This window comes from Myxocyprinus asiaticus, chromosome 2 (assembly GCF_019703515.2).
Source record: "Myxocyprinus asiaticus isolate MX2 ecotype Aquarium Trade chromosome 2, UBuf_Myxa_2, whole genome shotgun sequence".
Lineage (NCBI taxonomy): Eukaryota > Metazoa > Chordata > Actinopteri > Cypriniformes > Catostomidae > Myxocyprinus > Myxocyprinus asiaticus.
Window position 1 is genome coordinate 11,125,698 of NC_059345.1, and position 23,185 is coordinate 11,148,882.

Here is a 23,185-nt window from a genome sequence, read left to right on the forward strand (position 1 = left end):
TAATGAAAAAACAACATTCATTAAAATTTTGACTGCAGATACATGTGTGTTTTCAAGAGGGACCAGAAGGTGTGTTTTCTACATTGCAAGACATTCGTACCTGTTTGTTTCTTACTGTCTTCAGAGCTTGAGTTGGACTGAGGTGTGTTTTGAGTATCTCTATCTGGTCCAGGGACTGGTATGAACATGCTTGCTGGCAGTACTTCTGATGCTGCCACCTGGAAAAATAAAACACAATGTATGTCATGTTAATTATAGGTAATAAACAACATCCTCCTGATAGGGAATGTGGAACATCTCAAACTAATATAAAGGACAAGAAAATACACATTTGAAAACACAAAATTTCTTTAACAATTAATTTATTTACTTTTGTACAACATATAATGCTTTTATTTTGAAAAAAAGAAGCCTATAACAGACTTTTATTTGAGATTATTTGAAGGTTAAAGATGTGCTTCAAACATGAAAATATTTCAAGCATCTTATTTTGATCTGATTCACAAAAAAACATTTAGAGCCACCCTCTTTCACACAGGCGACTTAATTTGCCATCTGTGGAATTTGCACTTTAATCACTGATGGTGTTTTGTCATGCTATGCGGTAGTTCTGCTGCTGCAGCCAATTAGTGTGATGGGCTGAGAGGCCTACCTTGGCCAGTTGAAAAGCTTATTAGGGAGCCTAATTAAATAAGTCTTCCACCTCATAAAATGTGCATCTCATTCCAATGCGCACAGAAATGCCGTTATTCAGCCTGAAATTCTGGGTAATGCAACTACTGTCAATTTCTGGATAATGATCAGCACTCTTAATTTAATATACAGTGCTCATTAAGGTGTTTTCCTGCAACACAGTATTATCATCTAAAAAATATTAAAAATATTACTTGAAAAAGCCATTTTTAAAAATGTAGATATTTAAATGGAAGTGCTAGGTAACCAGTATGTTTTCAGGCGATTTAATTAGAACATTTAAAGTAGCAATGAATATTGTTGTTATAAAAGCACAAAAGTGCAGCAAGGTTTGCTTTGCACTCAGCAAAAGGTTGAAGTCAATCAAGTGTGAATGACAACAACCTCACCTCTTTCTTTCAAATACACATGATTCTCCATGAATGCCTCTCAACCTCACCCTCTCTCTCTCAATCTCAGAATAAAAACAACAGATTCATTAACAGGCTCCTATTTAACAATAATCAGTGATTGAGATTGGAAAAGGCTGAGAGATGAGCCACTGTCTGCTTCACCTTCCTTCAATTAACTCTCCAAACTGAACAATCAGCCTCAATCATCATGCATTTCAATACTCCAATCCCATCAATCTATCTCCCGTTCTGTCTCTCCATTTCACACTCTCTCTCTGATTGTATCATTTCTTTATTCCCTGTTTGTGTCCTTGCGGCTCAGTGCCCATTTTTTTTTTCCCTAGGAGACAACCTGTTCCATCTTTCTCACATCAGAAACCAACATAATGCATGTGAAACTTAGGATGAATGAATCAAATGCTTTCCGAACCTGACCATGTAACATTAGTAATACATGATATTTTGTTAACTGTTTAATGTTTTTTATTTTTTTTTTCAACAAAGTTAAACTGGAGAGGACATGACATACTACAAACTGAATCTCTCTAATTATATTATTCAAGTTAATGGTGTCTTAAAGGAACAGTTCACCCCAGTCCCTAACATTCTGAGAAAATCTTGCCAGAATTTTCCTTTGTTGGATGAAGTATCCCTTTAAACAAAGTACCACATGAATGCATGTCTTTGAGCATGAAACATTGAGAAATAACCAGTGAAACACACAGTCTGGCACATACCATCTGATTCCTGTAATCAGAATCACTGGACAAAATGTAGCCTTATCTTCTGCTTTATCATTTTTCTCCTCACTCAATCTCCTCCAAACTGAAAGTGTTAAATGATTGTGGCCAGTTCAGAGAGTTTCAGAAACAAAACATTACAAAGTAGACTGTTTCTAGACACCTGCATCATTAGGCAAAGAGCGCAGAGTGCCGAGAGTATCCCAAGGTCACTTAATGTGGACGGTCTAATTGGCAAACATAGTTCCAAATGGCTATCATCTAGCCAGACTCAGAATTAATGAAGCACAATTATTTTCATTACCCCTATCTTAGACAGACAGAACATTAGACAGAGTGAGGAAGAGAAGGAAAAGGGAGGAGGTGAAGTGAGCAAGAGTGCATCTTTATGCAATGTTTGCAAGAAATAAAAGTCATCTGATTCAGAATTCATTAAGCTTGTCTGCCTGACACACGTAACAGGATGGAGTACCTTTCTCCATCTCTCGCTACTTGTAAAAAAAAAGGTGCTGGTTTTAATGTGCATTGTATTAGCTCCATTTCTATCATGGACTGCACTTCTACGGGCTCGGTGCATTATTACCTCTATAAAAGAAAAAATATTGCTGTCTGGCCTCTTCTAATGTGTTCATATTTGCTTTCTGGCTGCTTGAGTGGAGCTGCCTTCACACAAAGTTCAGCCCAGCAAGTAATTCAAACTCTACAGGCAAACTTAAACTTAATTATTCTGCTGCTAAAATTTGGCGAAAAATAGAAACCATGAAAGCAATAACGTCTGTGTAGCCTCAGTTGGAGCTGAAATGGAATAAGGTAAGTATTCTCTGGAGGACCAGGCAGAGAAGGTTGCTGGAGGCCTGAGCGCTTTGGGACTAGAGAGGTGGAAATAACGTAACTGCATGATGTAAGTATTACTGCTTAAAGTGAGTGCCTGGAATACAAATGACCATGGTAATCACAAGAGGCTTTTATCACTTTTTTGTTTTTTTTGCTAAACTGAGAACATTCCTTCTAAAATTACGAATAAGCATATTTATCCAGAGCAACAAAATTTCTTCTCACATTTTTCTTATTAAAAGAGGGATTATAAACTCTTTAAATTCTGATGAGCAGTGTTCAAAGCCATTGAAAAAAAAAAAAAAAAAAAAGGCAGATAAATTCACAACTGCGACTACAAATCCAATTTTAATGCACCAAATTGCTATGTTGCTTCGTATACAGCCTATACAGTAGTAAGGCTAATAAACCATTTTACTTGGCAGAAGAATTCTTTGTTCCAGTTATTATAACACTTCACCAATGTTTATTAAACATTGGTGCATTTTACTATACTGTTACAGACAGAACTACCACAAAGGCAGAGTTTCACCCAGCGTTTGCCCTGTAATACAAAACTTACTATGAACATACAGGATGCCCAAGGGCCATATTACAATGAACAGTTTCCTTTGGCGTTTTAATTAGGCCTTAAAATGTCATCAATTAGGTGGAAGGAAACAACTCAGACGATCTCCATTCTACAAAGGCAGGGTGAGTGAGAAACCGTGAGTCATTGTGAGCTTTATGCCTGACATGATCACGACTGAACACGGCTAGTCATGCAATGCTGCTTTCGGTGTAAAAGCATATGGCCCTCTCACTACACAAAGGAGGGCAGAGAGTGCCTTTCTCAATGAAAGAAGGGGAATACAGAGACTGATTAAAAGCTAGTTCATCTGCTAGAAAGACTGAATGCTTTCTGTAAATAAAGTATATTTGTGTTCTGTAGGGGTTTTGAGTGTGGAAGACAAGCATTCTAGGTTGAATCTCTCCAGTACTCTAGGAAAGAAAAAAAAAATTTTCACATAAGATGGCTACATATGTGACCCTAAAGGCAATGTATTTATGGAGAATGTGACACTTAAGGACTGACTATATTGTATGACTACATACAATGATTCTACATACTGGAAGAAATAAGAGATAATGGAGGAAAAGGTAGGAAAATGTTTAAATAAGCATAAAAATAAATCAAGCTTAATACCTCCAACCCAGAGTGCAGAGCTATAAATGTGGCTTCTTTTCAATTCCGTTGCACACCGTCTAGCTTTTTTTTTAATGCAAGAAAATGTCCAATGTGAATGCTCCCTTATACTCTTCTGTAGTAACTGCAGACTTACAGTGGCAATGAGCTTGTCTACGCAGTCTGGTGCCACGCTGTGGAGATGGGTGAGGTGGAACTGCAGGTGGACCTTGTTGTTGAGCATGTCCTGGCACAGCGGGCAGCGGAACATGGGCTGCACTGAGTGCTGTGTCATCACGTGCATTCTGAGGCGGTTCAGATCTGTGTTGCTGAATTTGCAGTAGGGGCACTGGTACATCTGTGCAATGAAAAAAAGAGAGTGAAAATGTTAGCTTTTTGAGAAGAGTAGCAAAATCAAGGGTAAAACAAGGCTGGTCTCCCTCCCATGCAGAGAGCAGTGGGCTACTCTGAGAGGCAGACACTTCAAAGAGCTCTCATCTGTTAAATATCATATTGATTTTCCACCTTTACACAATTAGCATTGCAAGAGCAGCAAAAAAGATGGAGAAATATGATATTTTTAGAAAAGTGCATGCATAATTCTAAAAGGCCAGCCACATTCTAAAACTCTACATTAAAAATGTCTGAGAACAACATCCTTGGATGTTTTTTTAATTAATGGGCACAGTTAATGAGACCTACATGCCTGGGAATAAGATGAGGTCTGTTGGAATCTAGTTTAGACAAACAGACTGTATCCTTCTTACCTGCTCTCCACTGCTCTTCTCAGCTGTCCTGGGTCTCTTAGGTGATAGGGGGCTTTCCACTATCTCAGACCTTGAGGAAGGCCGCTTGGAGGGGACTGGGGAATCCGTCTGATCCCTCTCTGACTGGTTGGACCCTGCCATAGACACACAGAAAAGAAGCATACTTGTCTAAACAGGGCACAAACTTGGCAGACAGGGCATACAATCAATCAATAATATAGCCCTTGTACAAATTAAATGCAGTAAAACTGCAGTATGATTTCAGTATTTCTGCAATTTATGGAGTGAAAAGCGCAGTTTGTGCAGTATATATAAAATCTTTTAATGGTAGAACTTAGGTACTTTTCAGTACAACTATTTATATGTAGGGCATACTTGTAGTCCAGAGTTGCAGTGCAGTTTCCTCAATATAATTGCAGGTCATTGCGGTGTAGTACAACTGCAGTTTAGTGCATTACAACTAAAGTAATTAGGATGCAGTAGATGTGCAGTTTTCAATACTTATGTTGTACTGTGTCCAATTTACCACATTCGTACAACAACTAAAAAACTGCAGTTATTGTATGGGACTGAGTAGTATAGTAAAGACATGGAGGCATGTCTTAATCATTATATAAAGGCATTTAACAGGAATCAGCCAGGCCGGTGGATTGCTCAGGCAGGCTGCTCCCCCTCCAAACCAAGCAAACTATTTTACCCGCTCCTCCCATAGCGCTTAGAAGAGGCAGCATCCAGGTGCTTTGACGGATTGTCTCTTCCTATGTTGGATGTTTAGGACATCAGACACTGGCACAGACGTCTAATCAAAACATTAGTTTGCCACGGTGAGCAGCTTTAGGATGCATGCTTTCTCAGATGAAGTCGTTTGAAGTGTGGCGTCAGCAACGGGATTCGCCCAACTTGAGATGAGTCAAATATACCACAGGCAGCTTTAAACAACAGAGTTCTGCTCTGGTTCCTATTTTAATTCTTGTTCCTTGGATACTCACAGTTCTCATTGGAATACGAAAGCATCGCCTGCTTATTTTGGTTTTCTGTAAATCTAGATTTGCATGTGCTTTTTGTTACTCTATATTGTAGTTTTCATCGAAATTACTCTTTAATTAAAAAGTAAGCTTAAAGTAATAGTTCACCCAAAAAGGGTCATCACTTACTGACCCTCATTCCAAATCTGTAAGATTTTCTTCCATGAAACACAAGAGGAGAAATTGAGACTGACAGACTGCCTAACATCTCCATTTGTGTTACAAGGAAGAAAGAAAATCATATGGGTTTGGAACATCATGAGGATGAGTAAATGATGGCAGGGGTTTCATTTTTGGGGTGAACTAAACGTTAAGCCAGTAGCTACCATAGAATCTTGACATGGCCTAATGGATAAAACTTTTTTTGCATTGAATAGAGGCAACAGAAATACAACAGAATATACGAATATTAGGAAATACTACAGTACCTAATATAACATAATAATACTTTAATATATACTAATGCTAGAAATGCCTCACTATCGAAAAGACTAGAGAAGTAATGCTAGGCTAACAGAGCACTTTTATTCTGAATGTGGCATACTAATGTTTGTGAAATGGCATGATTTGTTGAATTTGCATATACACAAGACAATGCATACATTCCAGGGAGAAGTAATTTCAACATATCTGCTCATGCTAAACATAAGTGTTAATTGTGCTAGTTGCTGTCACTGGAAACTTAAATGTGTTCAGAGAGCGGATAAAACATTTCACACAACTAATCCTTTAAATGCAATCTGCCCAACCATTAAAATACATAGTGTTTTTCCCCACTTTCTATATTCCCAATTACAAAGCGAAGCCTAACAACAGAAAAGCCACAGCTTAGCTAACCAGAATGTATCTGTTTATTTAAAAAAGGCGAAAGAGCGACGGGCAGTGTGAAATAGAGTGAGAAAACAGACAAAGAAAGAAAAAGAGCGTGACAAAGACACAGAAGACAAACCAACTATAGGTGGCAATACAGAAAGACATCAGAGCACAAAGTAAAAATAATCAGCTCATATAGTAAACTAAATCCATTCTAAGCCAGAGAGGGGTTGAGCGGACGCGCCATTCAGGCTGCTCAGGGGAAAGATTTCACTGTGAAACTTAAGACGGCCACTCTCTCTCTCGCCAACCCATTACGAGGCCATAAAGAGTTAAATTTGGCATGATTTGTCCAGTCCTGAGTGGGCAAATTGAGAGCAGAGGATTGTGTGTGTGTGTGTGTGTGTGTGGGGGGGGGGTGGTCAGGTTAAGCAGGGCTGACCATGTTCCTCGGGTGGACATTAAAGTGTCAGGTCCAATCAGGGCAGTGGCAGTTGAGCGCTGGTTTCAGTGGGGGGCTCTGCCTTGGGGAACGCTGCCTGCTGCTTCTCCAAGATACTTCTCCAATCAAACACTGCTGCCCTATTAGGTCCAGTCATGGCCAATCCCATTAGACACATCCACCAATAAACAAAGGAAATGTTAAACAAAGGAACCTCCCATTCGTTGCTATTAACCTCCACTCTCTCTCTTGGCACTGTCATAGCCACATGCTTCTACTGACAGTGGCTGTGTCTGTGGCTGTGCGTTAGCTCTTCCTCTCCTTTTTCTATCCTCTGACTATCTAAGCTACATTCAAGAAGCCCCCTTTCAGGTACTAGGTAGGGCATTTTCCTGGATTAACACTGACCACTTTCACACACACACTTAAGAAAATGGTTTATTCCAGGGTTTTTGTAGAAATGTCTGAAACGTCTTATATTGTAAACAAGAACACCGATTTCCTTATGCCGTTTAAGGGATTAAGAGATAGCAGTTTAAACAACCTGGGTTTCTCCCAGTGAATGCAGTTTATGTGGCCATGTAAACACATAAGCTGCATTCTTACCAGTTTTTAAAGTGCGCACATGTGCGTGAACAGACCGGATAACTAATGTCATAGGATGCCGCCCAACAAGTCAACACAGCGGAAAGAATTCAACATTTCTGGGAGTATAGTGGGAAAAGCACATACACTATAAACTATACCCATTTATACACCAATATAAAATATCGACTGCTCCTCACATTCGTGTATATGCACTCATACATTGGGGGAATCCCAGAGTTTTACGTAAGATGGAAACCCACTACTGCAGCGCAATTCTGCTGCAGATCGTGGTAGAAAGTTAAGGAAACAAACACAGCAACAACTCTGGATTATATGGAAATAAAGCAAAGCAACAGAGAATAACATTCCTCGGATGCCATGTTTGTTATTTACACAAGTGTCGTGGGGAAATAACGTTGCTTTTCTCAACAGCTGCTTACTGACCGAGCCGCATGTATTAGGGAATAAAGTGTATGGTGCTTATATAGTGAATGTAAACGGGAACGCCAATAAACCGCATTCTCGCAATAAACCGATTTCTGGTGTCCATGTAAATATAATAATCCTTGTGGGTCTTCGAACAACAGCACAATTAACCAATCAGGGTTAAGTTGAGGGTAAGGGTTAATGACTCCAACAACATTCTTATCAATCAATAATTTCCCTCTGATTTTAGTGGTACTTAGGGTTAGGGCTATGATTCATGAATAGAAATGTTCACAGTATGTAAACAAACATACTGTGTATAAACAGGCTGTGCAGCTTGGCTGATCTTCAAAAATGTACCATATTTTAAACCATATTAATTAAACAATATTTTCTGCCAAATTACAATAGTTCAGGGTTCCTGCACTTTTTGACCAATTCATTTTCCAATGACCAATGAGGGTCACTTTATAGAGATAAAAAAGCTACCTGTAAGCATTGAAACATTTTTAGAGCTAAGCATAACTAGAAAGAATTATATTCCCTATAGAAATTTCCATGACTTTAAGATTTTATTAATTTCCTGTCCTGGAAATCCCAATTTAAATATTTCCTGATATTTCCAGGTTGGTGGTGGGAACCCTAGTTACTACGGTTATTCTTTATGAGCCCTCACTGTCATAGAAAAAGGAAATTAAATTAAATGACAAAGATTCTGAAAGCTTTTCACACTGTTTGAAGGATATTCGTGGCATAATAATTTATGCTTTAAAGATGTCAAATTGATATTTTGGTGTAAACTAGGGTTACAATGCTAAATTAGTCCATATGGCTAAAAGCTGCTCAGAAATCACAGAGAAATATTCCTCCTCATAATAAGCAGAGCTTCTGAATGAGTCTGTTGTTGTCTGTCAGGGCAGTGGAGAGAATAATGTTGGACAGCTCTTAACCCTTGAGTTAAGAAATAAAATAAGGCCCATCATTTCCATACCATGATATGATTTGAGGTTTGCTAAATGCATACAAATAAGTCTAAAAAACTATTGCCCTTCACTCCAAGTACGCTTGCAAAGGGGTTTTAACTACGCTATTGCAGTATTATCTGTGAATTTTTTCATTTTGAATTCCATCTAATGGACAGTTTCTAGTGAATAGTGTGAGTTCATGGGAGCAGCTGCCTGCTGGGAGCCTGCGGCACGTGTGTGGAGGGGAGGGCGGCCCACTGCCTCTGGGCACAGGCTCACCTCGTCACGCCCTGTTAGAACTCCATAAATCTGATCAATTGTTTGCTTTTAAAAAGCCCCAAAAAACCACTTCTGCCACCAAAACCCCGTGACTAAAGCCTAGCTACCGTATCCTGTTTTCTGTTGTCAAGAGATGCAGGGAAAACGAGGGGAAAGAAAACATCATCAAACAGAGCACGCTGGAACAAAATAGAGACCAACAAACAGGCAGAGAAAGGACTGTTGGCATGTACAATGCGTGTGTTGTTTGCAAGGCTGGGCTGCTGCAGGAACACGGCTCGACATCTGAGCAGGTTAGATCCATTATAAGAGACCATGACCAGAACCTAATGGTGGGGTCTCTCTAGTTCTCCCCTCCCTCTCTCCATCTCTCTGGTTCCTGCTCATGAACTTGAATATGACTGTGTGTCTGGCTCCGCTCCATTAAGAAGACTGAGTATTGTTTACTAGTGGTCGACCAACATGGGTCAAAGTCCATATCTTGGGAATAGGGTGGTCAGTGGCTAGTATAATGCAGAGATAAGTGCAGTAAATGATACAATTAAATGATACATTTGTAAATCTCAAAATTCAGACAAATAAATAAATAAATAAATAAATAAATAAATAAATAATCGCTAGCTGTTGGTTATCGGCTGATAAGAATCCTCAAAATGGCGAAATAATGTCCGATACAAATAATCTCAAAATAGCTAAATATTGGCAGATGTGAATAACCTTAAATGGCCAAATATGGGTTGATAACAAATAATTAAATGGTCATTCAATATAAATAAAAAATAAAACAAATGGGCAAATATCATCCCAAACAAATAACCTGAAAATAGCCATTTATCTGCCAATGTTAACAATAGTGGACAAATATCAGCAGATTAACCTATACCTTATGTACATAAGCTCTGATAGCACTGACATTCTGAAAAGACTAGCATTATTCCTCACAGAAACACTGTTACACTACATTACATACACAGTTCTTTCTATGATAGTATTTTCCTCTTAACAAAACCCAGGACTGGTGTGGGAACTACATAATCCTGCCTATGTGTGCAGTTCTTGCCCCCTGTGCCCTTTTCAAAAGCATCCAAATGTAATATCTGTAAATCTGACCTCAATTCTACCGATCAGCAGTAGCCTGCACTTGCAGCAATGCCCACAAAGTCAGCGACAACGGCCCAACTTTCATATGACATCAGAAAAGGCAGGAGGAGGAAAAAAGTCTTAAAAGTCAAGTAGGTGATTATTAATTCATGGACATTTTCCGTAAGTAGGAGGTCTTTGTTCTGGAGTGTCCCGTAAGTGAATTGGACTTTGGCACCTTTTCTAACCTCCCAGAGCTGAGCAGCATTTCTCAGCCAGGCAGGGGAAGGCTGTCAGTGTGGAGTGCTAGTTCTCTCAATCAGTACACTTTCATGGAAGGCAGGCAACACACAAGTGTTCAGCTGTCACAAGGATCCCGGCGTTGACCCACCTAGTCTTATGCCACTGAAAGTGTTCACAAATGTAACTACAATTGCCATCGTTTCATTACCCATGTGTCCTTAGGAAGTCATACCCTACAAGACTAACTTGACATTAAAAGTAGGCTCTGGAGATCTCCAGATATGTGTAGGTGGTGTGGCAAACAATTCTGGACTAGTACCCCAAAGGTTATGTGTTCAAATCCCACAAGGTTAGTCTTAAATTTGTGCCTCTCAAGTCCTTTGCAACTCTTTACATTGTACTCAGTGCATGTTGCCCCTGTAACTGCAATTGCAACACCAAGGTCATAAGTTTAATTCCCAGGAAATTGAACAGTTTGTTTTGTATAAAGCATCTATCAAATGCATAAAGGTACATAAGAAACATCAAATGGTCGGTAGCTTGAAAATATCTGCCCTTCCAATTCCTCCTTCCATTTCTATCTCATATGATTTAACCTACAAAAACTTGCCCAATTCCCTACCTCAAAAAGCAACAGCCAATCAACTCCATCCTTTCTCCAGCTCTTCTCTGCAATAGCCTACCATCCTTTCTTCTCTCCTCTGTCCAACTCTTTGCCTCCCAGACCTGATGGGGACAACTCTCCCACTGTTTCCCAAGACACAAGGCGGTTCTTCTCCCAATCCCTCTTCTATTTAACTATTAATAAAGAGGAATTGTCCAAATCCCTGGTGCTATATGTCATTCACTTTTACCTCCGCTAACAATAACTGAATATTATCTTTCTGCTCATCCCCTCCCTCTTTTTAATCTGCAGGCCCCGTTGGTGCCCTAAGCAACAAAGGGCTATATTCCATTTCACCTCATATGTCTCAGGTAATTACTCTGCATCAATTAATTTCAAATAAAGAAAATTACAACCAAAGCCTAATGCCAATAATACTCCATATTATGGCTTATCATTTCACCATTCCCTCCGTGTATAACCCACTATTAAATGAAGGGACCACCTCCATGGCTCTGCAAAGAACTGACCGTGTAGGCCCACAGGCGTGACTGCTACAAAGACAAATTTAAAATGAAGAAATTAAAAGGAGATATCAATTAGTGGACATTCTATTAATCTTGTGATGCTAAGCAGGAGCTAACACTGCAGTCACCTTTAGAGGACATACACCCATTGACGCACAAACACACACACACACACACACACACCTCTTTCAGTACGGAATGCAAATTAGAATACAGGGAGTAAAACTAATAAACACAGGTGAGTGTTGGCACACAAACAAGGACAATTTACAGCCTATTAGTCCCAAAGACAAAAATTATTTTAATTTAAGGGATGACAAGCTTTCAGAGGGTATAATGTGAATATGCAAACATGTCTGGTTCTTTTAAAAGAGCGTTGATTGATGCTTCATTGCAGAGATGGTGTGCTGTGAAGTAACTTCAACGACGTGGTTTTCAGATTACTTCACCATCCAGTTAATTCATCATAAAACACCTTCAGGATGATGCAATAAATATGACACCATAAGATTACAGCTTTTCATCTGTATATGTTCCATTTCTTCAGCGATATTCATGCAGTCGACTGACAGGCCGGACAGCTACGGTTCTGTTTACTGCAATTATAACATGCCACGGCAAGAGCTCCTGCGTTTCCACATGTAATACTGTAAAATCTATTGATGGACATAAAGGCCATGAAATAATGCTTGAAATTGCTCCTCTTGTAATATACTTCCTCTGCTCCAGGGGGTGCTAATATTCACATAGCCAAGGATAATTATTTTGCTGTCCTTCTCACTGCTGTCTATTTTCTCATCTCTCTCTCTCTGCAATTCTCGCATGTTCACGCACTAACTCACACACACACACACACACACACACACACACACACACACACACACACACACACACACACACAGGTCGCCTACACATCCAATCACTGGGATTCATACATTTAAGTAAATGTATAAGGCAAAAGAGATAGGAACAATTTAGAGGGGCTGCCACACTCAAGCCAGAATGCAGCTGACCTGCATCAGATAATTTTTTTCTCCCTCGCTATAACCCCAGTAATTTGAAAGTTGGGGGGTATGAGAGGAATTATTCATAAACCTGCTGTGGACTGCAGACTCCCCGACTCTCTGTAACCAGATCAATTCCACCCCCTCCCCTATAAATTTATGTTAAACATGTCAAATCATATTGTGGTCGCTCCTCCAAGTCTTTAAGTGTATTAACAATCCTGCTCTCCTCTTTCAACTCCACCATGCCATGTCTCCTTCCCACTCTCCATCTGTTACTCCATCCATCCTTATTTTCTGCATATATCTACACCTCTTGCTTTAATAAAGACAGGGTCCTAATCCACCACCCAGTCATCCCATTTCACTAATGCTATCCCTTTTATAAATATTTCATAGATTTATTATTGGATACACCTGGAATGCTTATTGGGTAAGGTAGCTTTTATTGCAACTTTGCTGCCACCAAATTTACTGTTCAATATATTACAATGATTCCAAATAATATCTAAATCAAGCAGTTTTCTGTCCTCCTTCCTCTTACACTGATTACACTGCAAAAATTAAAAATTAAAATTAAAATCAGTATTTCAGTATTTTTTGGTCGTAAGGATATCTAAATATCCTTAATTAAATAAATAATAATAATAATAATAATAAAAAAAAAAAAAAAAAAAAAAGAGAAATTAAATAACCTAAGATATTAAGTCCTGTTTTTGGAAAAATCTCTCTCTCGATTTTTTTTTTTTTTTGAGAAAAAAAAAAAAAAAACGTGTGTGTGTGTATATATATATATATATATCTATATATCTATATACTCTATATATATATATATATATATATATATATCTATATTTATTGATATTTCAATTGTTTATTTTTCTTATCTGACTGGCAATTTATTATTATTGTTTTAAGGATGTTAAGATATGTTTTACTGTAAAACAAGACAAAAATACTAAGAACCAGATTTTTTGCAGTGTAAAGAGAGTACCTCTATGTTTTTTGTACTATTTGTTTGAGATTACCTAGTTTTTTTTTTTTTACAGACAGAAGTCCCAAATGACACACTTAACAGATGCGTATCCTACATGAACTCTCTAAATACTCTTAATGAATTGTGCTTCACACTTTCAGTTCATAAAAAGACCCATCAGATAGGTTACCGTTTAACTTGGATGATGTTTTGCTGGCTGGCGGTACTAATATGCTCAGCTGGAGTGCCATCTGTAAAGCAGCCCCATGTTTCAACACTCAGTTGTTTCCAATGTTTGCATGACTAGGATAAGAGGAAAAACTTCCCTAATGACAGACCCTAATAACAGCCCAAGTGTGACTCAAATCCGCATGGATACATGCCTTTAAATAACAGGTTAGCCACGTCGCCAGCGCAGCAGAGTCCAGCAACTCACCGTTGACACATTCTCAGACAATCTGCAGCCAAAACAAGAGCCCTCTGTTTACTAAAAGCATTCCAGTGCTGTCTAGCTAGGATTCAGAAGCCCTCTCACAGCACTGTCTCACGCTGCACAGTCCGTCTATCATAAAAGTGAGTAGCAAACAAGAAGAATATAAAAGAGCTTCCATTAAAGCAGCACCGATATCTTAGATCACAACACAGCCAGGTTTCACTCCTCCACCACCACCCCCGTCACTCCATCCTCCCCTCTCAACCTCCCCTCAAGACATCAAACGGCACCCGAGACCTGGATCCCTAATGCACGCTATTTTTAACTAAGCGTTCCTAATAAGGTGCTGGGAAGCCTGTAAATTTTTCATATGCAAGCACATCTTGCCTTTGTGAAAACACAGAAACACACTTATTTGGTGATTAGCAACTGACAGGGGGAGGAAAGGAATTGAATATTCTTGTATTGAATCGCATGCCTTTCAGAAAAAGACACGGGGCTCCTAATGCGAAGAGTCGTCTTCTTCAGCACCACAGGTACGGCTGAATTATTAATCAAGCAGCTCATTTTAATGCTTTTTAAAGTGCTTTATTTTGATGTGTTAAAATATACTTTTAGCCATTTTCAGGCAAGCGATGCATATCATTATTTCACCCCATCAAAGGCAAGTGGCACTCGCTCAAAGTGCACAAACAACTCAGCCTCATTTAAAATGAAAGCCGAAAAATCAAAGAGGTTTTAAAAGATTTGCCTCCAAATGCTCCAATGAACTTTTTTGCAGTAGTTTTGGAATAATATATATATATATATTTTTTAAAATCTAAATAAAAACATGGCACATGCAAAAGACTGCAATTGTTTTTCCTTTTTGTTGTCGAAGCAAATCGTGAGGAATCAAGTTAATTCCTGTCACCAGAGGTACAGCATGTTCTTGACAGGTGCATGCCCTAATTACTTCCTCCTTCCAATCACACAGCCTGCACACTTACAACAATTGAACTCCACATGAATGTACCATCAAACGCAAGATGGAAAAATGGACACTTAAAATTCAGACCAGCATGCACCTGTTGAAGAACACCTCTAAAGCTCAATGTCCAAACTGTACATGCGCACACACATACAGATACTGTAAATTGTGTCCAAATGGAAGTGTCCAAAACATGGACGTATATACCCCAGGCATTGCAGTTTTTCAAGGGACAAATCTTAAACTTTACATTTGGTCACTTCAATCTTGTGCATTCAGTTAGATCCTTGGTCAAAACTCTCACTCTGTGCACCTCATATCCTGTCTGGGACTATTAACCCAGAAGACAACTGTAAAAACTACACTCAGGGCTGGAAATGGGGAGGGGGGGAACGTGGGGGAATGAGTTCCCCTAGTGAATTTTGTGGGGGAACGGTGTTCCCAGTCAAACCGGCTACATTTGTTAGGGGGAAAAAAAAAGAGTATTTTCTATCTTTTCTCCACTAAATACCCTACAAAAGCTTTGCGGGTTCCACACATACATGCGTGGGATTTTCTGCGTTTGTGGGTACGCAATGTTGACTATCATCAATGGCCTGAATACATTCACGCAACAGATCGACAAATGCACACGGGAATCCATGGGCAACCAATCCACACATGCACGCAACAGATCCACACGCACTCAATTTACAATTCCTCAAGTACACATGTGCATGTGTAATTTAATGCACAAATAAATGCTGAGCCAATTGTATTGTATTCCTCTCCAAGAATGTCTGTCAGTCTTGACATATACACACGCGCAATGCTGGGGGCGTGGTTTAGCGTGGCTGACGGTAAATGCCCATTCATTAAAAAGAAGGGAAATATCCAGTAGATTTGGCTAATATTTTTTTTAAAACAAAAAGAATGTTCAGAATGTTCAGTTTCGACCAAGGATTTTCATTTCTCAAATGTAATATGGTTACAGATTATACATATATAATCTCTATAATCTGAAATAAGTGTTTTATGCTTTTATTTATAATACAATTACATTTTTATCCATGATGGCAAAGCCCCATTTTCAGCTGCCATTACTCCAGTCTACTAAGAAAATGTGTCACATAATCCTTGAGAAATCATTTAATATGTTAACTTAGTACTAAAGTTAGAATGGTTAAACTGGTTGCGCTAAATCGCAATATAGTGTCTTTTTCCAGCTGAGGTATTGTATTTTTTTTTACTTTACTGTAAAGCTACTTCACTCTTGCAAGTCAAATTTCAGTTTTAAAAATAACAAAAAAGAAACATATCTCCTCAATTCATCAATCTGTTGTTTTTGTTTTTTTTTTGTTGAGAGATTAAGGTAATTCCATGCACTTCTGTTTTGAAAGAATAAAACAAACTTGATCTAAATCGGACAGAGAGAGAGAAGTGGACAACCCAGATGCACATCAACAAGAATACAAGTACATCAGAGTCTCTAATTTGAGAAAAAGACTTCTCACAGGTCCTAAAGAAGCAGCGTTAATGAACAGTATATGCCGAACAGTTGCATTGAGAGGATTCTTGGATGAACAGAAAGTTTGAAGAATATATAATTTATTTTTAAAATAATAGTCAATTGTAACATTATACATTTTATATGTCAATCAATTTAATGCATCGTCAGTGAACAAGCCCCCCCAAAATAAATAAATTAATAAATACAATTAGTCCCCCCAGTGAAGCCATTTCCACCACTGACTACACTCACTGAGCACTTTATTAGGAACACCTGTTCACCTACTTATTCATGCAATTATCTAATCAGCCAATTGGGTGGCAGCAGTGCAATGAACAAAATAAAGCAGATAAGGGTGAGGAGATTCAGTTAATGTTCACATCAACCATCAGAATGGGGAAAAAATGTGATCAGTGATTTTGACCGTGGCATAATTTGTTGGTGCCAGATGGTCTGGTTTGAGTATTTCTGTAACTACTGATCTCCTGGGTAGGGTTGCACCAGCTGTGCGCAAGTCTCACTTATGTTGAGACGTAAAGTTCACACTAAGGGCTTAGTAACTACTAGTTAGTTTGTAACTAAGTCAGTGCTTAATTTGGTTCCACCACCTGTTCTTAATGCAAGACTTAACTAGTAGGTCATAAGCTCTCCGTAAAGTAATGCGTAGTCGCATACTTTGACGTTTACTTGTATTGATCCAATAAACAGCCTTCAAATTTGTACATAGAACTGTTAAAAAGCCATGAATTTTAATATGACCTTGTTACGGTTGATGTTCAAACCTTGTTTGCTCACGTAACTGTCAGCTGTAAAAAATTATATTCCCATTGAAATACAATACGTAATAAAACAAGATTTAATTTATGATATATTTAGCCCATGTAAATAACAATATTCAATAACTGTATCTAAAATGAACAAGGGATAATAAATAAATACTAATACAACAGGCTGGAAAAACAGACATTTATTAATTATAATTTTTCACATATTATGTTGAAACTTGACACCGTACACAGGAAAGTTAGATCAGTTTCATGCTGAGGTAGTAAGTTTTTTACATAATGTTTTCTCCTGTAAATGCCAACATCATCATGTATGTCAAAAGGACTGAAGCCTATCAACCAAAACATGAGCTTATTGGTGTCAGTAAATGAGTCTGCTTTTTTATTCCATCCGTTACTCCTGGTTGAAGGCTTCCGTAAATATTTAGTTTATATGTAGGGTTATGTCCTACCTAAATGTAATGGTGCAACGCTCAAATATTTAGTAGTGGTAAATTGTGACATTGTGCCCATTTACGCCACAACTAGGCTAAGTTGTAATGTACATATAGCTGGTGCAACCGGCCCCTGGTATTTTCACGTACAACAGTCTCTACAGTTTACTCAGAATGGTGCCAAAAACAAAAAACATCCAGTGAGCGACAGTTCTGCGGAAGGAAACACCTTGTTGATGAGAGAGGTCAACAGAAAATAGCCAGACTGGTTCGAGCTGACAGAAAGGCTACAGTAACTCAGATAAACACTCTGTACAATTGCATTGAGCAGAATAGCATCTCAGAATGCACAACACGTCGAACCTTGAGGCGGATGGGCTACAACAGCAGAAGACCATGTCAGGCACTTTATTAGGACCATAGTGTTCCTAATAAAGTGCTCAGTGAGTGTATATAATGAAAGAATAGTGTATGAAACTCTTATTTAACACAATACTTTAGGTAAAAAAAGACTCAATTACAGTCAGACTCTTTGGAACATTCTCAAATCATGCTGGATAATATGGATAATCAGTTTTTTGCACAATTTTGAGGAGTCCAAGCAAAAAGAGGGAACTTAATGCCTATTGTTCAATTTAATTTTTATTTTAATTATGCTGATAATATATCATTTGTTTAAAAATAATAATAATAATAATAATAATAAAAAACATTTCACTAGTGGTCTCAGGCTTTAGGACCCCACTATATATTACACTACACATAAACACTTATGGTTGCAGAGGCTGAACATAGGCTGATTGTCTCTCACTCTCTCTCTCTCACACACAAATACACACACACACCCCTCGCAGGCCCTCACAGCTTTAAGAGCACATCAGCGAGACAGCAACGCACCACTGATCTCCACTTACAGCTCCACAGGACTCTCTCTCTCCACTCCACTCCAACACCCAAGCAGACCCCCTCCCCTTAAACCACACCTCTGTATGAAACCTGACACCTGCACCTGCCATAGCACCCCCCCCACCCATCCCCGCCTGAAAAATACTCCTCTCTGATAGCATTCTTCAGAGGTGTGTGTGTGAGAGGCACACAATATGGTCACATGTGTTTAGACACATGGCCTTACTGGACAGTAACTCTCTACACAGGCCCTAACTTGTGTTCTTTGCCAGATTTGCTTTAAATTAAGGCAAATTTTTCCTGGAAATCTCAATTTTGTGGAATTCCAAAAACTAGAGCTTCTTGAAAGAGTACTGAAATATTACCCAGTAAACATTACATTATTTAATAAGCAACAATACTGCAGCTGTGAATATTAACATTTTCTCAGTGTGTAGGTGAAAAATAAACCCCTAAAATCTAAGAGCCCCTTGTTACAATGATCCCCATTCACAGAGAGTTGGAAAGATAGGGCTTACCTGTCCCTTTGGTGAGTTCCCTCTCCCCCCCACTCTCTCTGTCTTTGGTTTGGTCCTCCTGATCTGTGGTGGTCTCACTGGCAGCCTCCACATCCTCACTCAGCTCTCCTGAAGGGGGAGGAGAGGATGGGATATGTAAATCAGCACTCCATCAGAATTGGTGGAAGCACTTAAAGGGACGGCAGCATTTTTTTCTATAGGAGCGCGCAACAATTACATTCACTGACAAGCATTTACAAGGTTATGAGACAAAGAGAGCAGGCGCTTCTCCCTCCTACCACGCTGGACTATTAGCATAATGGTTCAGTTTTTAAATTATTACAATTATAGAAAAAATGTTTTTGTATAGTATACAATATAAAGTTGTGCTCAACAGCTTGCATAACCTGGCAGAAATTGTGAAATTTTGGCACTGATTTTGAAAATATGACTGATCATGCAATTTAAGGATAGTGATCATATGAATCCATTTATTATCACATAGTTGTTTGGCTCCTTTTTAAATCATAATGGTAACAGAAATCACCCAAATGGCCCTGATCAAAAGTTTACATACCCTTGAATATTTGGCCTTGTTACAAACACACAAGGTGACACACACAGGTTTAAATGGCAATTAAAGGTTAATTTCCCACACCTGTGGCTTTTTAAATTGCAATTAGTGTCTGTGTATAAATAGTCAATGAGTTTGTTAGCTCTCATGTGGATGCACTGAGCAGGCTAGATACTGAGCCATGGGGAGCAGAAAAGACCTGCGTAACAAGGTAATGGAACTTTATAAAGATGGAAAAGGATATAAAAAGATATCCAAAGCCTTGAAAATGACAGTCAGTACTGTTCAATCACTTATTAAGAAGTGGAAAATTCGGGGATCTCTTGATACCAAGCCAAGGTCAGGTAGACCAAGAAAGATTTCTGCCACAACTGCCAGTAGAATTGTTCAGGATACAAAGAAAAACCCACAGGTAACCTCAGGTGAAATACAGGCTGCTCTGGAAAAAGATGGTGCAGTTGTTTCAAGGAGCACAATACGACGATACTTGAACAAAAATGAGCTGCATGGTCGAGTTGCCAGAAAGAAGCATTTACTTCGCCAATGCCACAATAAAGCCCGGTTACAATATGCCCGACAACACCTTGACATGCCTCACAGCTTCTGGCACACTGTAATTTGGAGTGACGAGACCAAAATAGAGCTTTAGGGTCACAACCATAAGCGCTATGTTTGGAGAGGGGTCAACAAGGCCTATAGTGAAAAGAATACCATCCCCACTGTGAAGCATGGTGGTGGCTCACTGATGTTTTGGGGGTGTGTGAGCTCTAAATGCACAGGTTATCTTGTGAAAATTGATGGCAAGATGAATGCAGCATGTTATCAGAAAATACTGGCAGACAATTTGCATTCTTCTGCACGAAAGCTGCGCATGGGACGCTCTTGGACTTTCCAGCATGACAATGACCCTAAGCACAAGGCCAAGTTGACCCTCCAGTGGTTACAGCAGAAAAAGGTTCTGGAGTGGCCATCACAGTCTCCTGACATTAATATCATCAAGCCACTCTGGGGAGATCTCAAACGTGCTGTTCATGCAAGACGACCAAAGACTTTGCATGACCTGGAGGCATTTTGCCAAGACGAATGGGCAGCTATACCACCTGCAAGAATTTGGGGCCTCATAGACAACTATTACAAAAGACTGCACGCTGTCATTGATGCTAAAGGGGGCAATACACAGTATTAAGAACTAAGGGTATGCAGACTTTTGAACAGGGGTCATTTCATTTTTTTCTTTGTTGCCATGTTTTGTTTTATGATTGTGGCATTCTGTTATTACCTACAGTTGAATATGAATCGCATAAGAAATAAAAGAAATGTGTTTTGCCTGCTCACTCATATTTTCTTTAAAAATGGTACATATATTACCAATTCTCCAAGGTTATGCAAACTTTTGAGCACAACTGTATATATATATATATATATATATATATATATATATTAGGCTACGTCCTGGTTAGGATTTCCAACTTTCTCAGGCAAGTTATACACTCAAAGATTTTCTCGTCAAAAAACAGTAAAGAACTGGCAGCAGGGTTGCCAGCATGTTACTGTAAAATTAACGGTGTCTTGCTGTTGCTGAAATTAACAGCTATATACTGTTTTTATAGCTACAGTAAACAGCTGTAATTTAGCAGCATAAAGCTGTCAAATATATATCTTGTATCTCTTCAAGAATTGTAATATGAAAACTAATTGAAAGCCTAAATGTATTTTAAGTATTTATGAAAGTATGTATTCACATATATAAACACACACACACACACACACATATATAAATTACATTTTACCTCCAGTGATTTAACCTTCATCTGCAACATTATAATTTCCCCTTTTTAGCTCATAATTGTTATTTTCATTATGTCGTATATTTGTGATGCCATCATTTTTATAGAAATGTCTTTTAAAAACGGGCCCCCAACTCCACAGATATAATTCTTCATTTATGCAGGACCATGACACAAATATCTTTATGGCTTCCTCTGTTTAATACGAACATAAAACTGCAGCAAACCGCACACATGTGGTAGAGACATACACACATTTTCCACAGAGGCTCCGAGCATGCAGACAGGAAAAATAATTGTGCAAGTTTCGAGAGAGAGGAGAGTTTTTGCGTTTCTCTCTCAGTGTTCATAATTACAGCCCCTAGCTGCAGTTTGCAGCCGGGCGGGCCACTCACCATTATCGGGCTGCGTTCATTTCTAAACCCAAGGTAATGCAATGGGTGGGAAAAAATCATAAATATTTAAAATTCAGCCCACCATTCATTTTATTTTGCCAAGTCAAATGCAGAAATCCCCTGTAACCATCTAACCTTTTTCAATATATTAGGCCATTTAAAGGCAGTGTACTCCCAACAATGGATCTCCAATAATGCCATGTGTAAGTAACGAAGAGAAGATGTTGAAAAAAGATAATAAAATGGGCATCAATCCTTTTTATTCCCACCTTGTGCCCCCCAAGCACCCCTTTTCCTGGACTGAGCTAGTTTAAAAGTACCGTGGCTAGTGCACACAAACATTGATTTTGCAACAGTAAAGTCTGTGGTAGTCAATAAGCCTTATCAGTTATTACACAAGTCAGCTAATTCTCAGCAAATGTACTTAAATGTTCTTTTGAAAACGCCTCCCCTTGCACTCTGCACTCTATCAGGTGGGTTATTGATATATCGACAGGACAACAACGGCCGCTGAAATATCCTGTTCAAATATTCATTGCTCAAAGCAAACTCAAAGATCGCCTTGCCACGACAATATTCGAACCCTTAACTTAAAACAGCTTTTATTGTCCAATAATATTCCAGCCACTTTAGAAGCTTGCCCAAATGCGAGACCAACCAGTTCCAAAAGCCGCCACACAATCCATTAAAGTTTATTGTCATCAGTGTTCGGTTTCCAGAATTGTTAAAGTGCAACCTCAATCCATAATTTTTTTGTCCGTTGCATGAACATGGAGCGCCGTATTTAATAAACGCCCCTGCCATAACTCTTTCACTGCGGGTAATACATCACCATCTCTAAACATTTCCATCTCCTTGACTTAATGTGCTACAAGCAACCATTTGTGTATGTGCGTCTACGAATGTGTGTAGAGCAGTTACATCCATTTACATTTGATGCTCTTGTGTGGATTGCTGTGTGTAATTCTACATTTTGTTGCACTGGTTTAATTATTGATGCACCAAGGCGAAACACAACTGGGGCCGACTGTTTGCCAAAGCCTACAAATGCTGTGGTTTCCAGTGTGGCATTCTGGGAGATCTAAAGTAATTACATACAAAAACACCAGAATAACAATACAGAGTCTTGCTTACACTACAACAAGGTTATAAAACTATATGGGCTAATTCACAAGACTTGATTTTTAGCATAACTGCAATAATACCTTGCATGAAACAGGAAAATTACAGAATAATTCCCAACAGGAGTGCAGTTTTCTGGTTTGAAGGAGGAGGTAGGACACTAGAACTGTTGTTAATTTCATAAAGGGCTTTCTGGGCTCATTTTGAGTGATTTTGGTCTAAAAACAGCT

General features: G+C 38.8%; 1 protein-coding gene across 2 annotated transcripts in view; it reads right to left on the bottom strand.

Annotated features, from left to right (window-relative positions):
- The window catches only part of LOC127415626 (zinc finger homeobox protein 3-like), a 204,358-nt gene that overhangs the window by 12,488 nt on the left and 168,685 nt on the right, over window positions 1-23,185 (bottom strand). Inside the window, exons 5-8 of one of the 2 annotated variants that reach the window (XM_051654386.1) lie at window positions 19,099-19,206; window positions 4,592-4,725; window positions 3,982-4,182; window positions 101-218 (exon numbers count right to left, since the gene is read on the bottom strand). In XM_051654386.1, the coding sequence (XP_051510346.1) occupies window positions 101-218; window positions 3,982-4,182; window positions 4,592-4,725; window positions 19,099-19,206 (561 nt within the window). The remainder of the gene's footprint in view (window positions 1-100; window positions 219-3,981; window positions 4,183-4,591; window positions 4,726-19,098; window positions 19,207-23,185) is intronic. The other variant, XM_051654395.1, reaches the window with a different exon arrangement.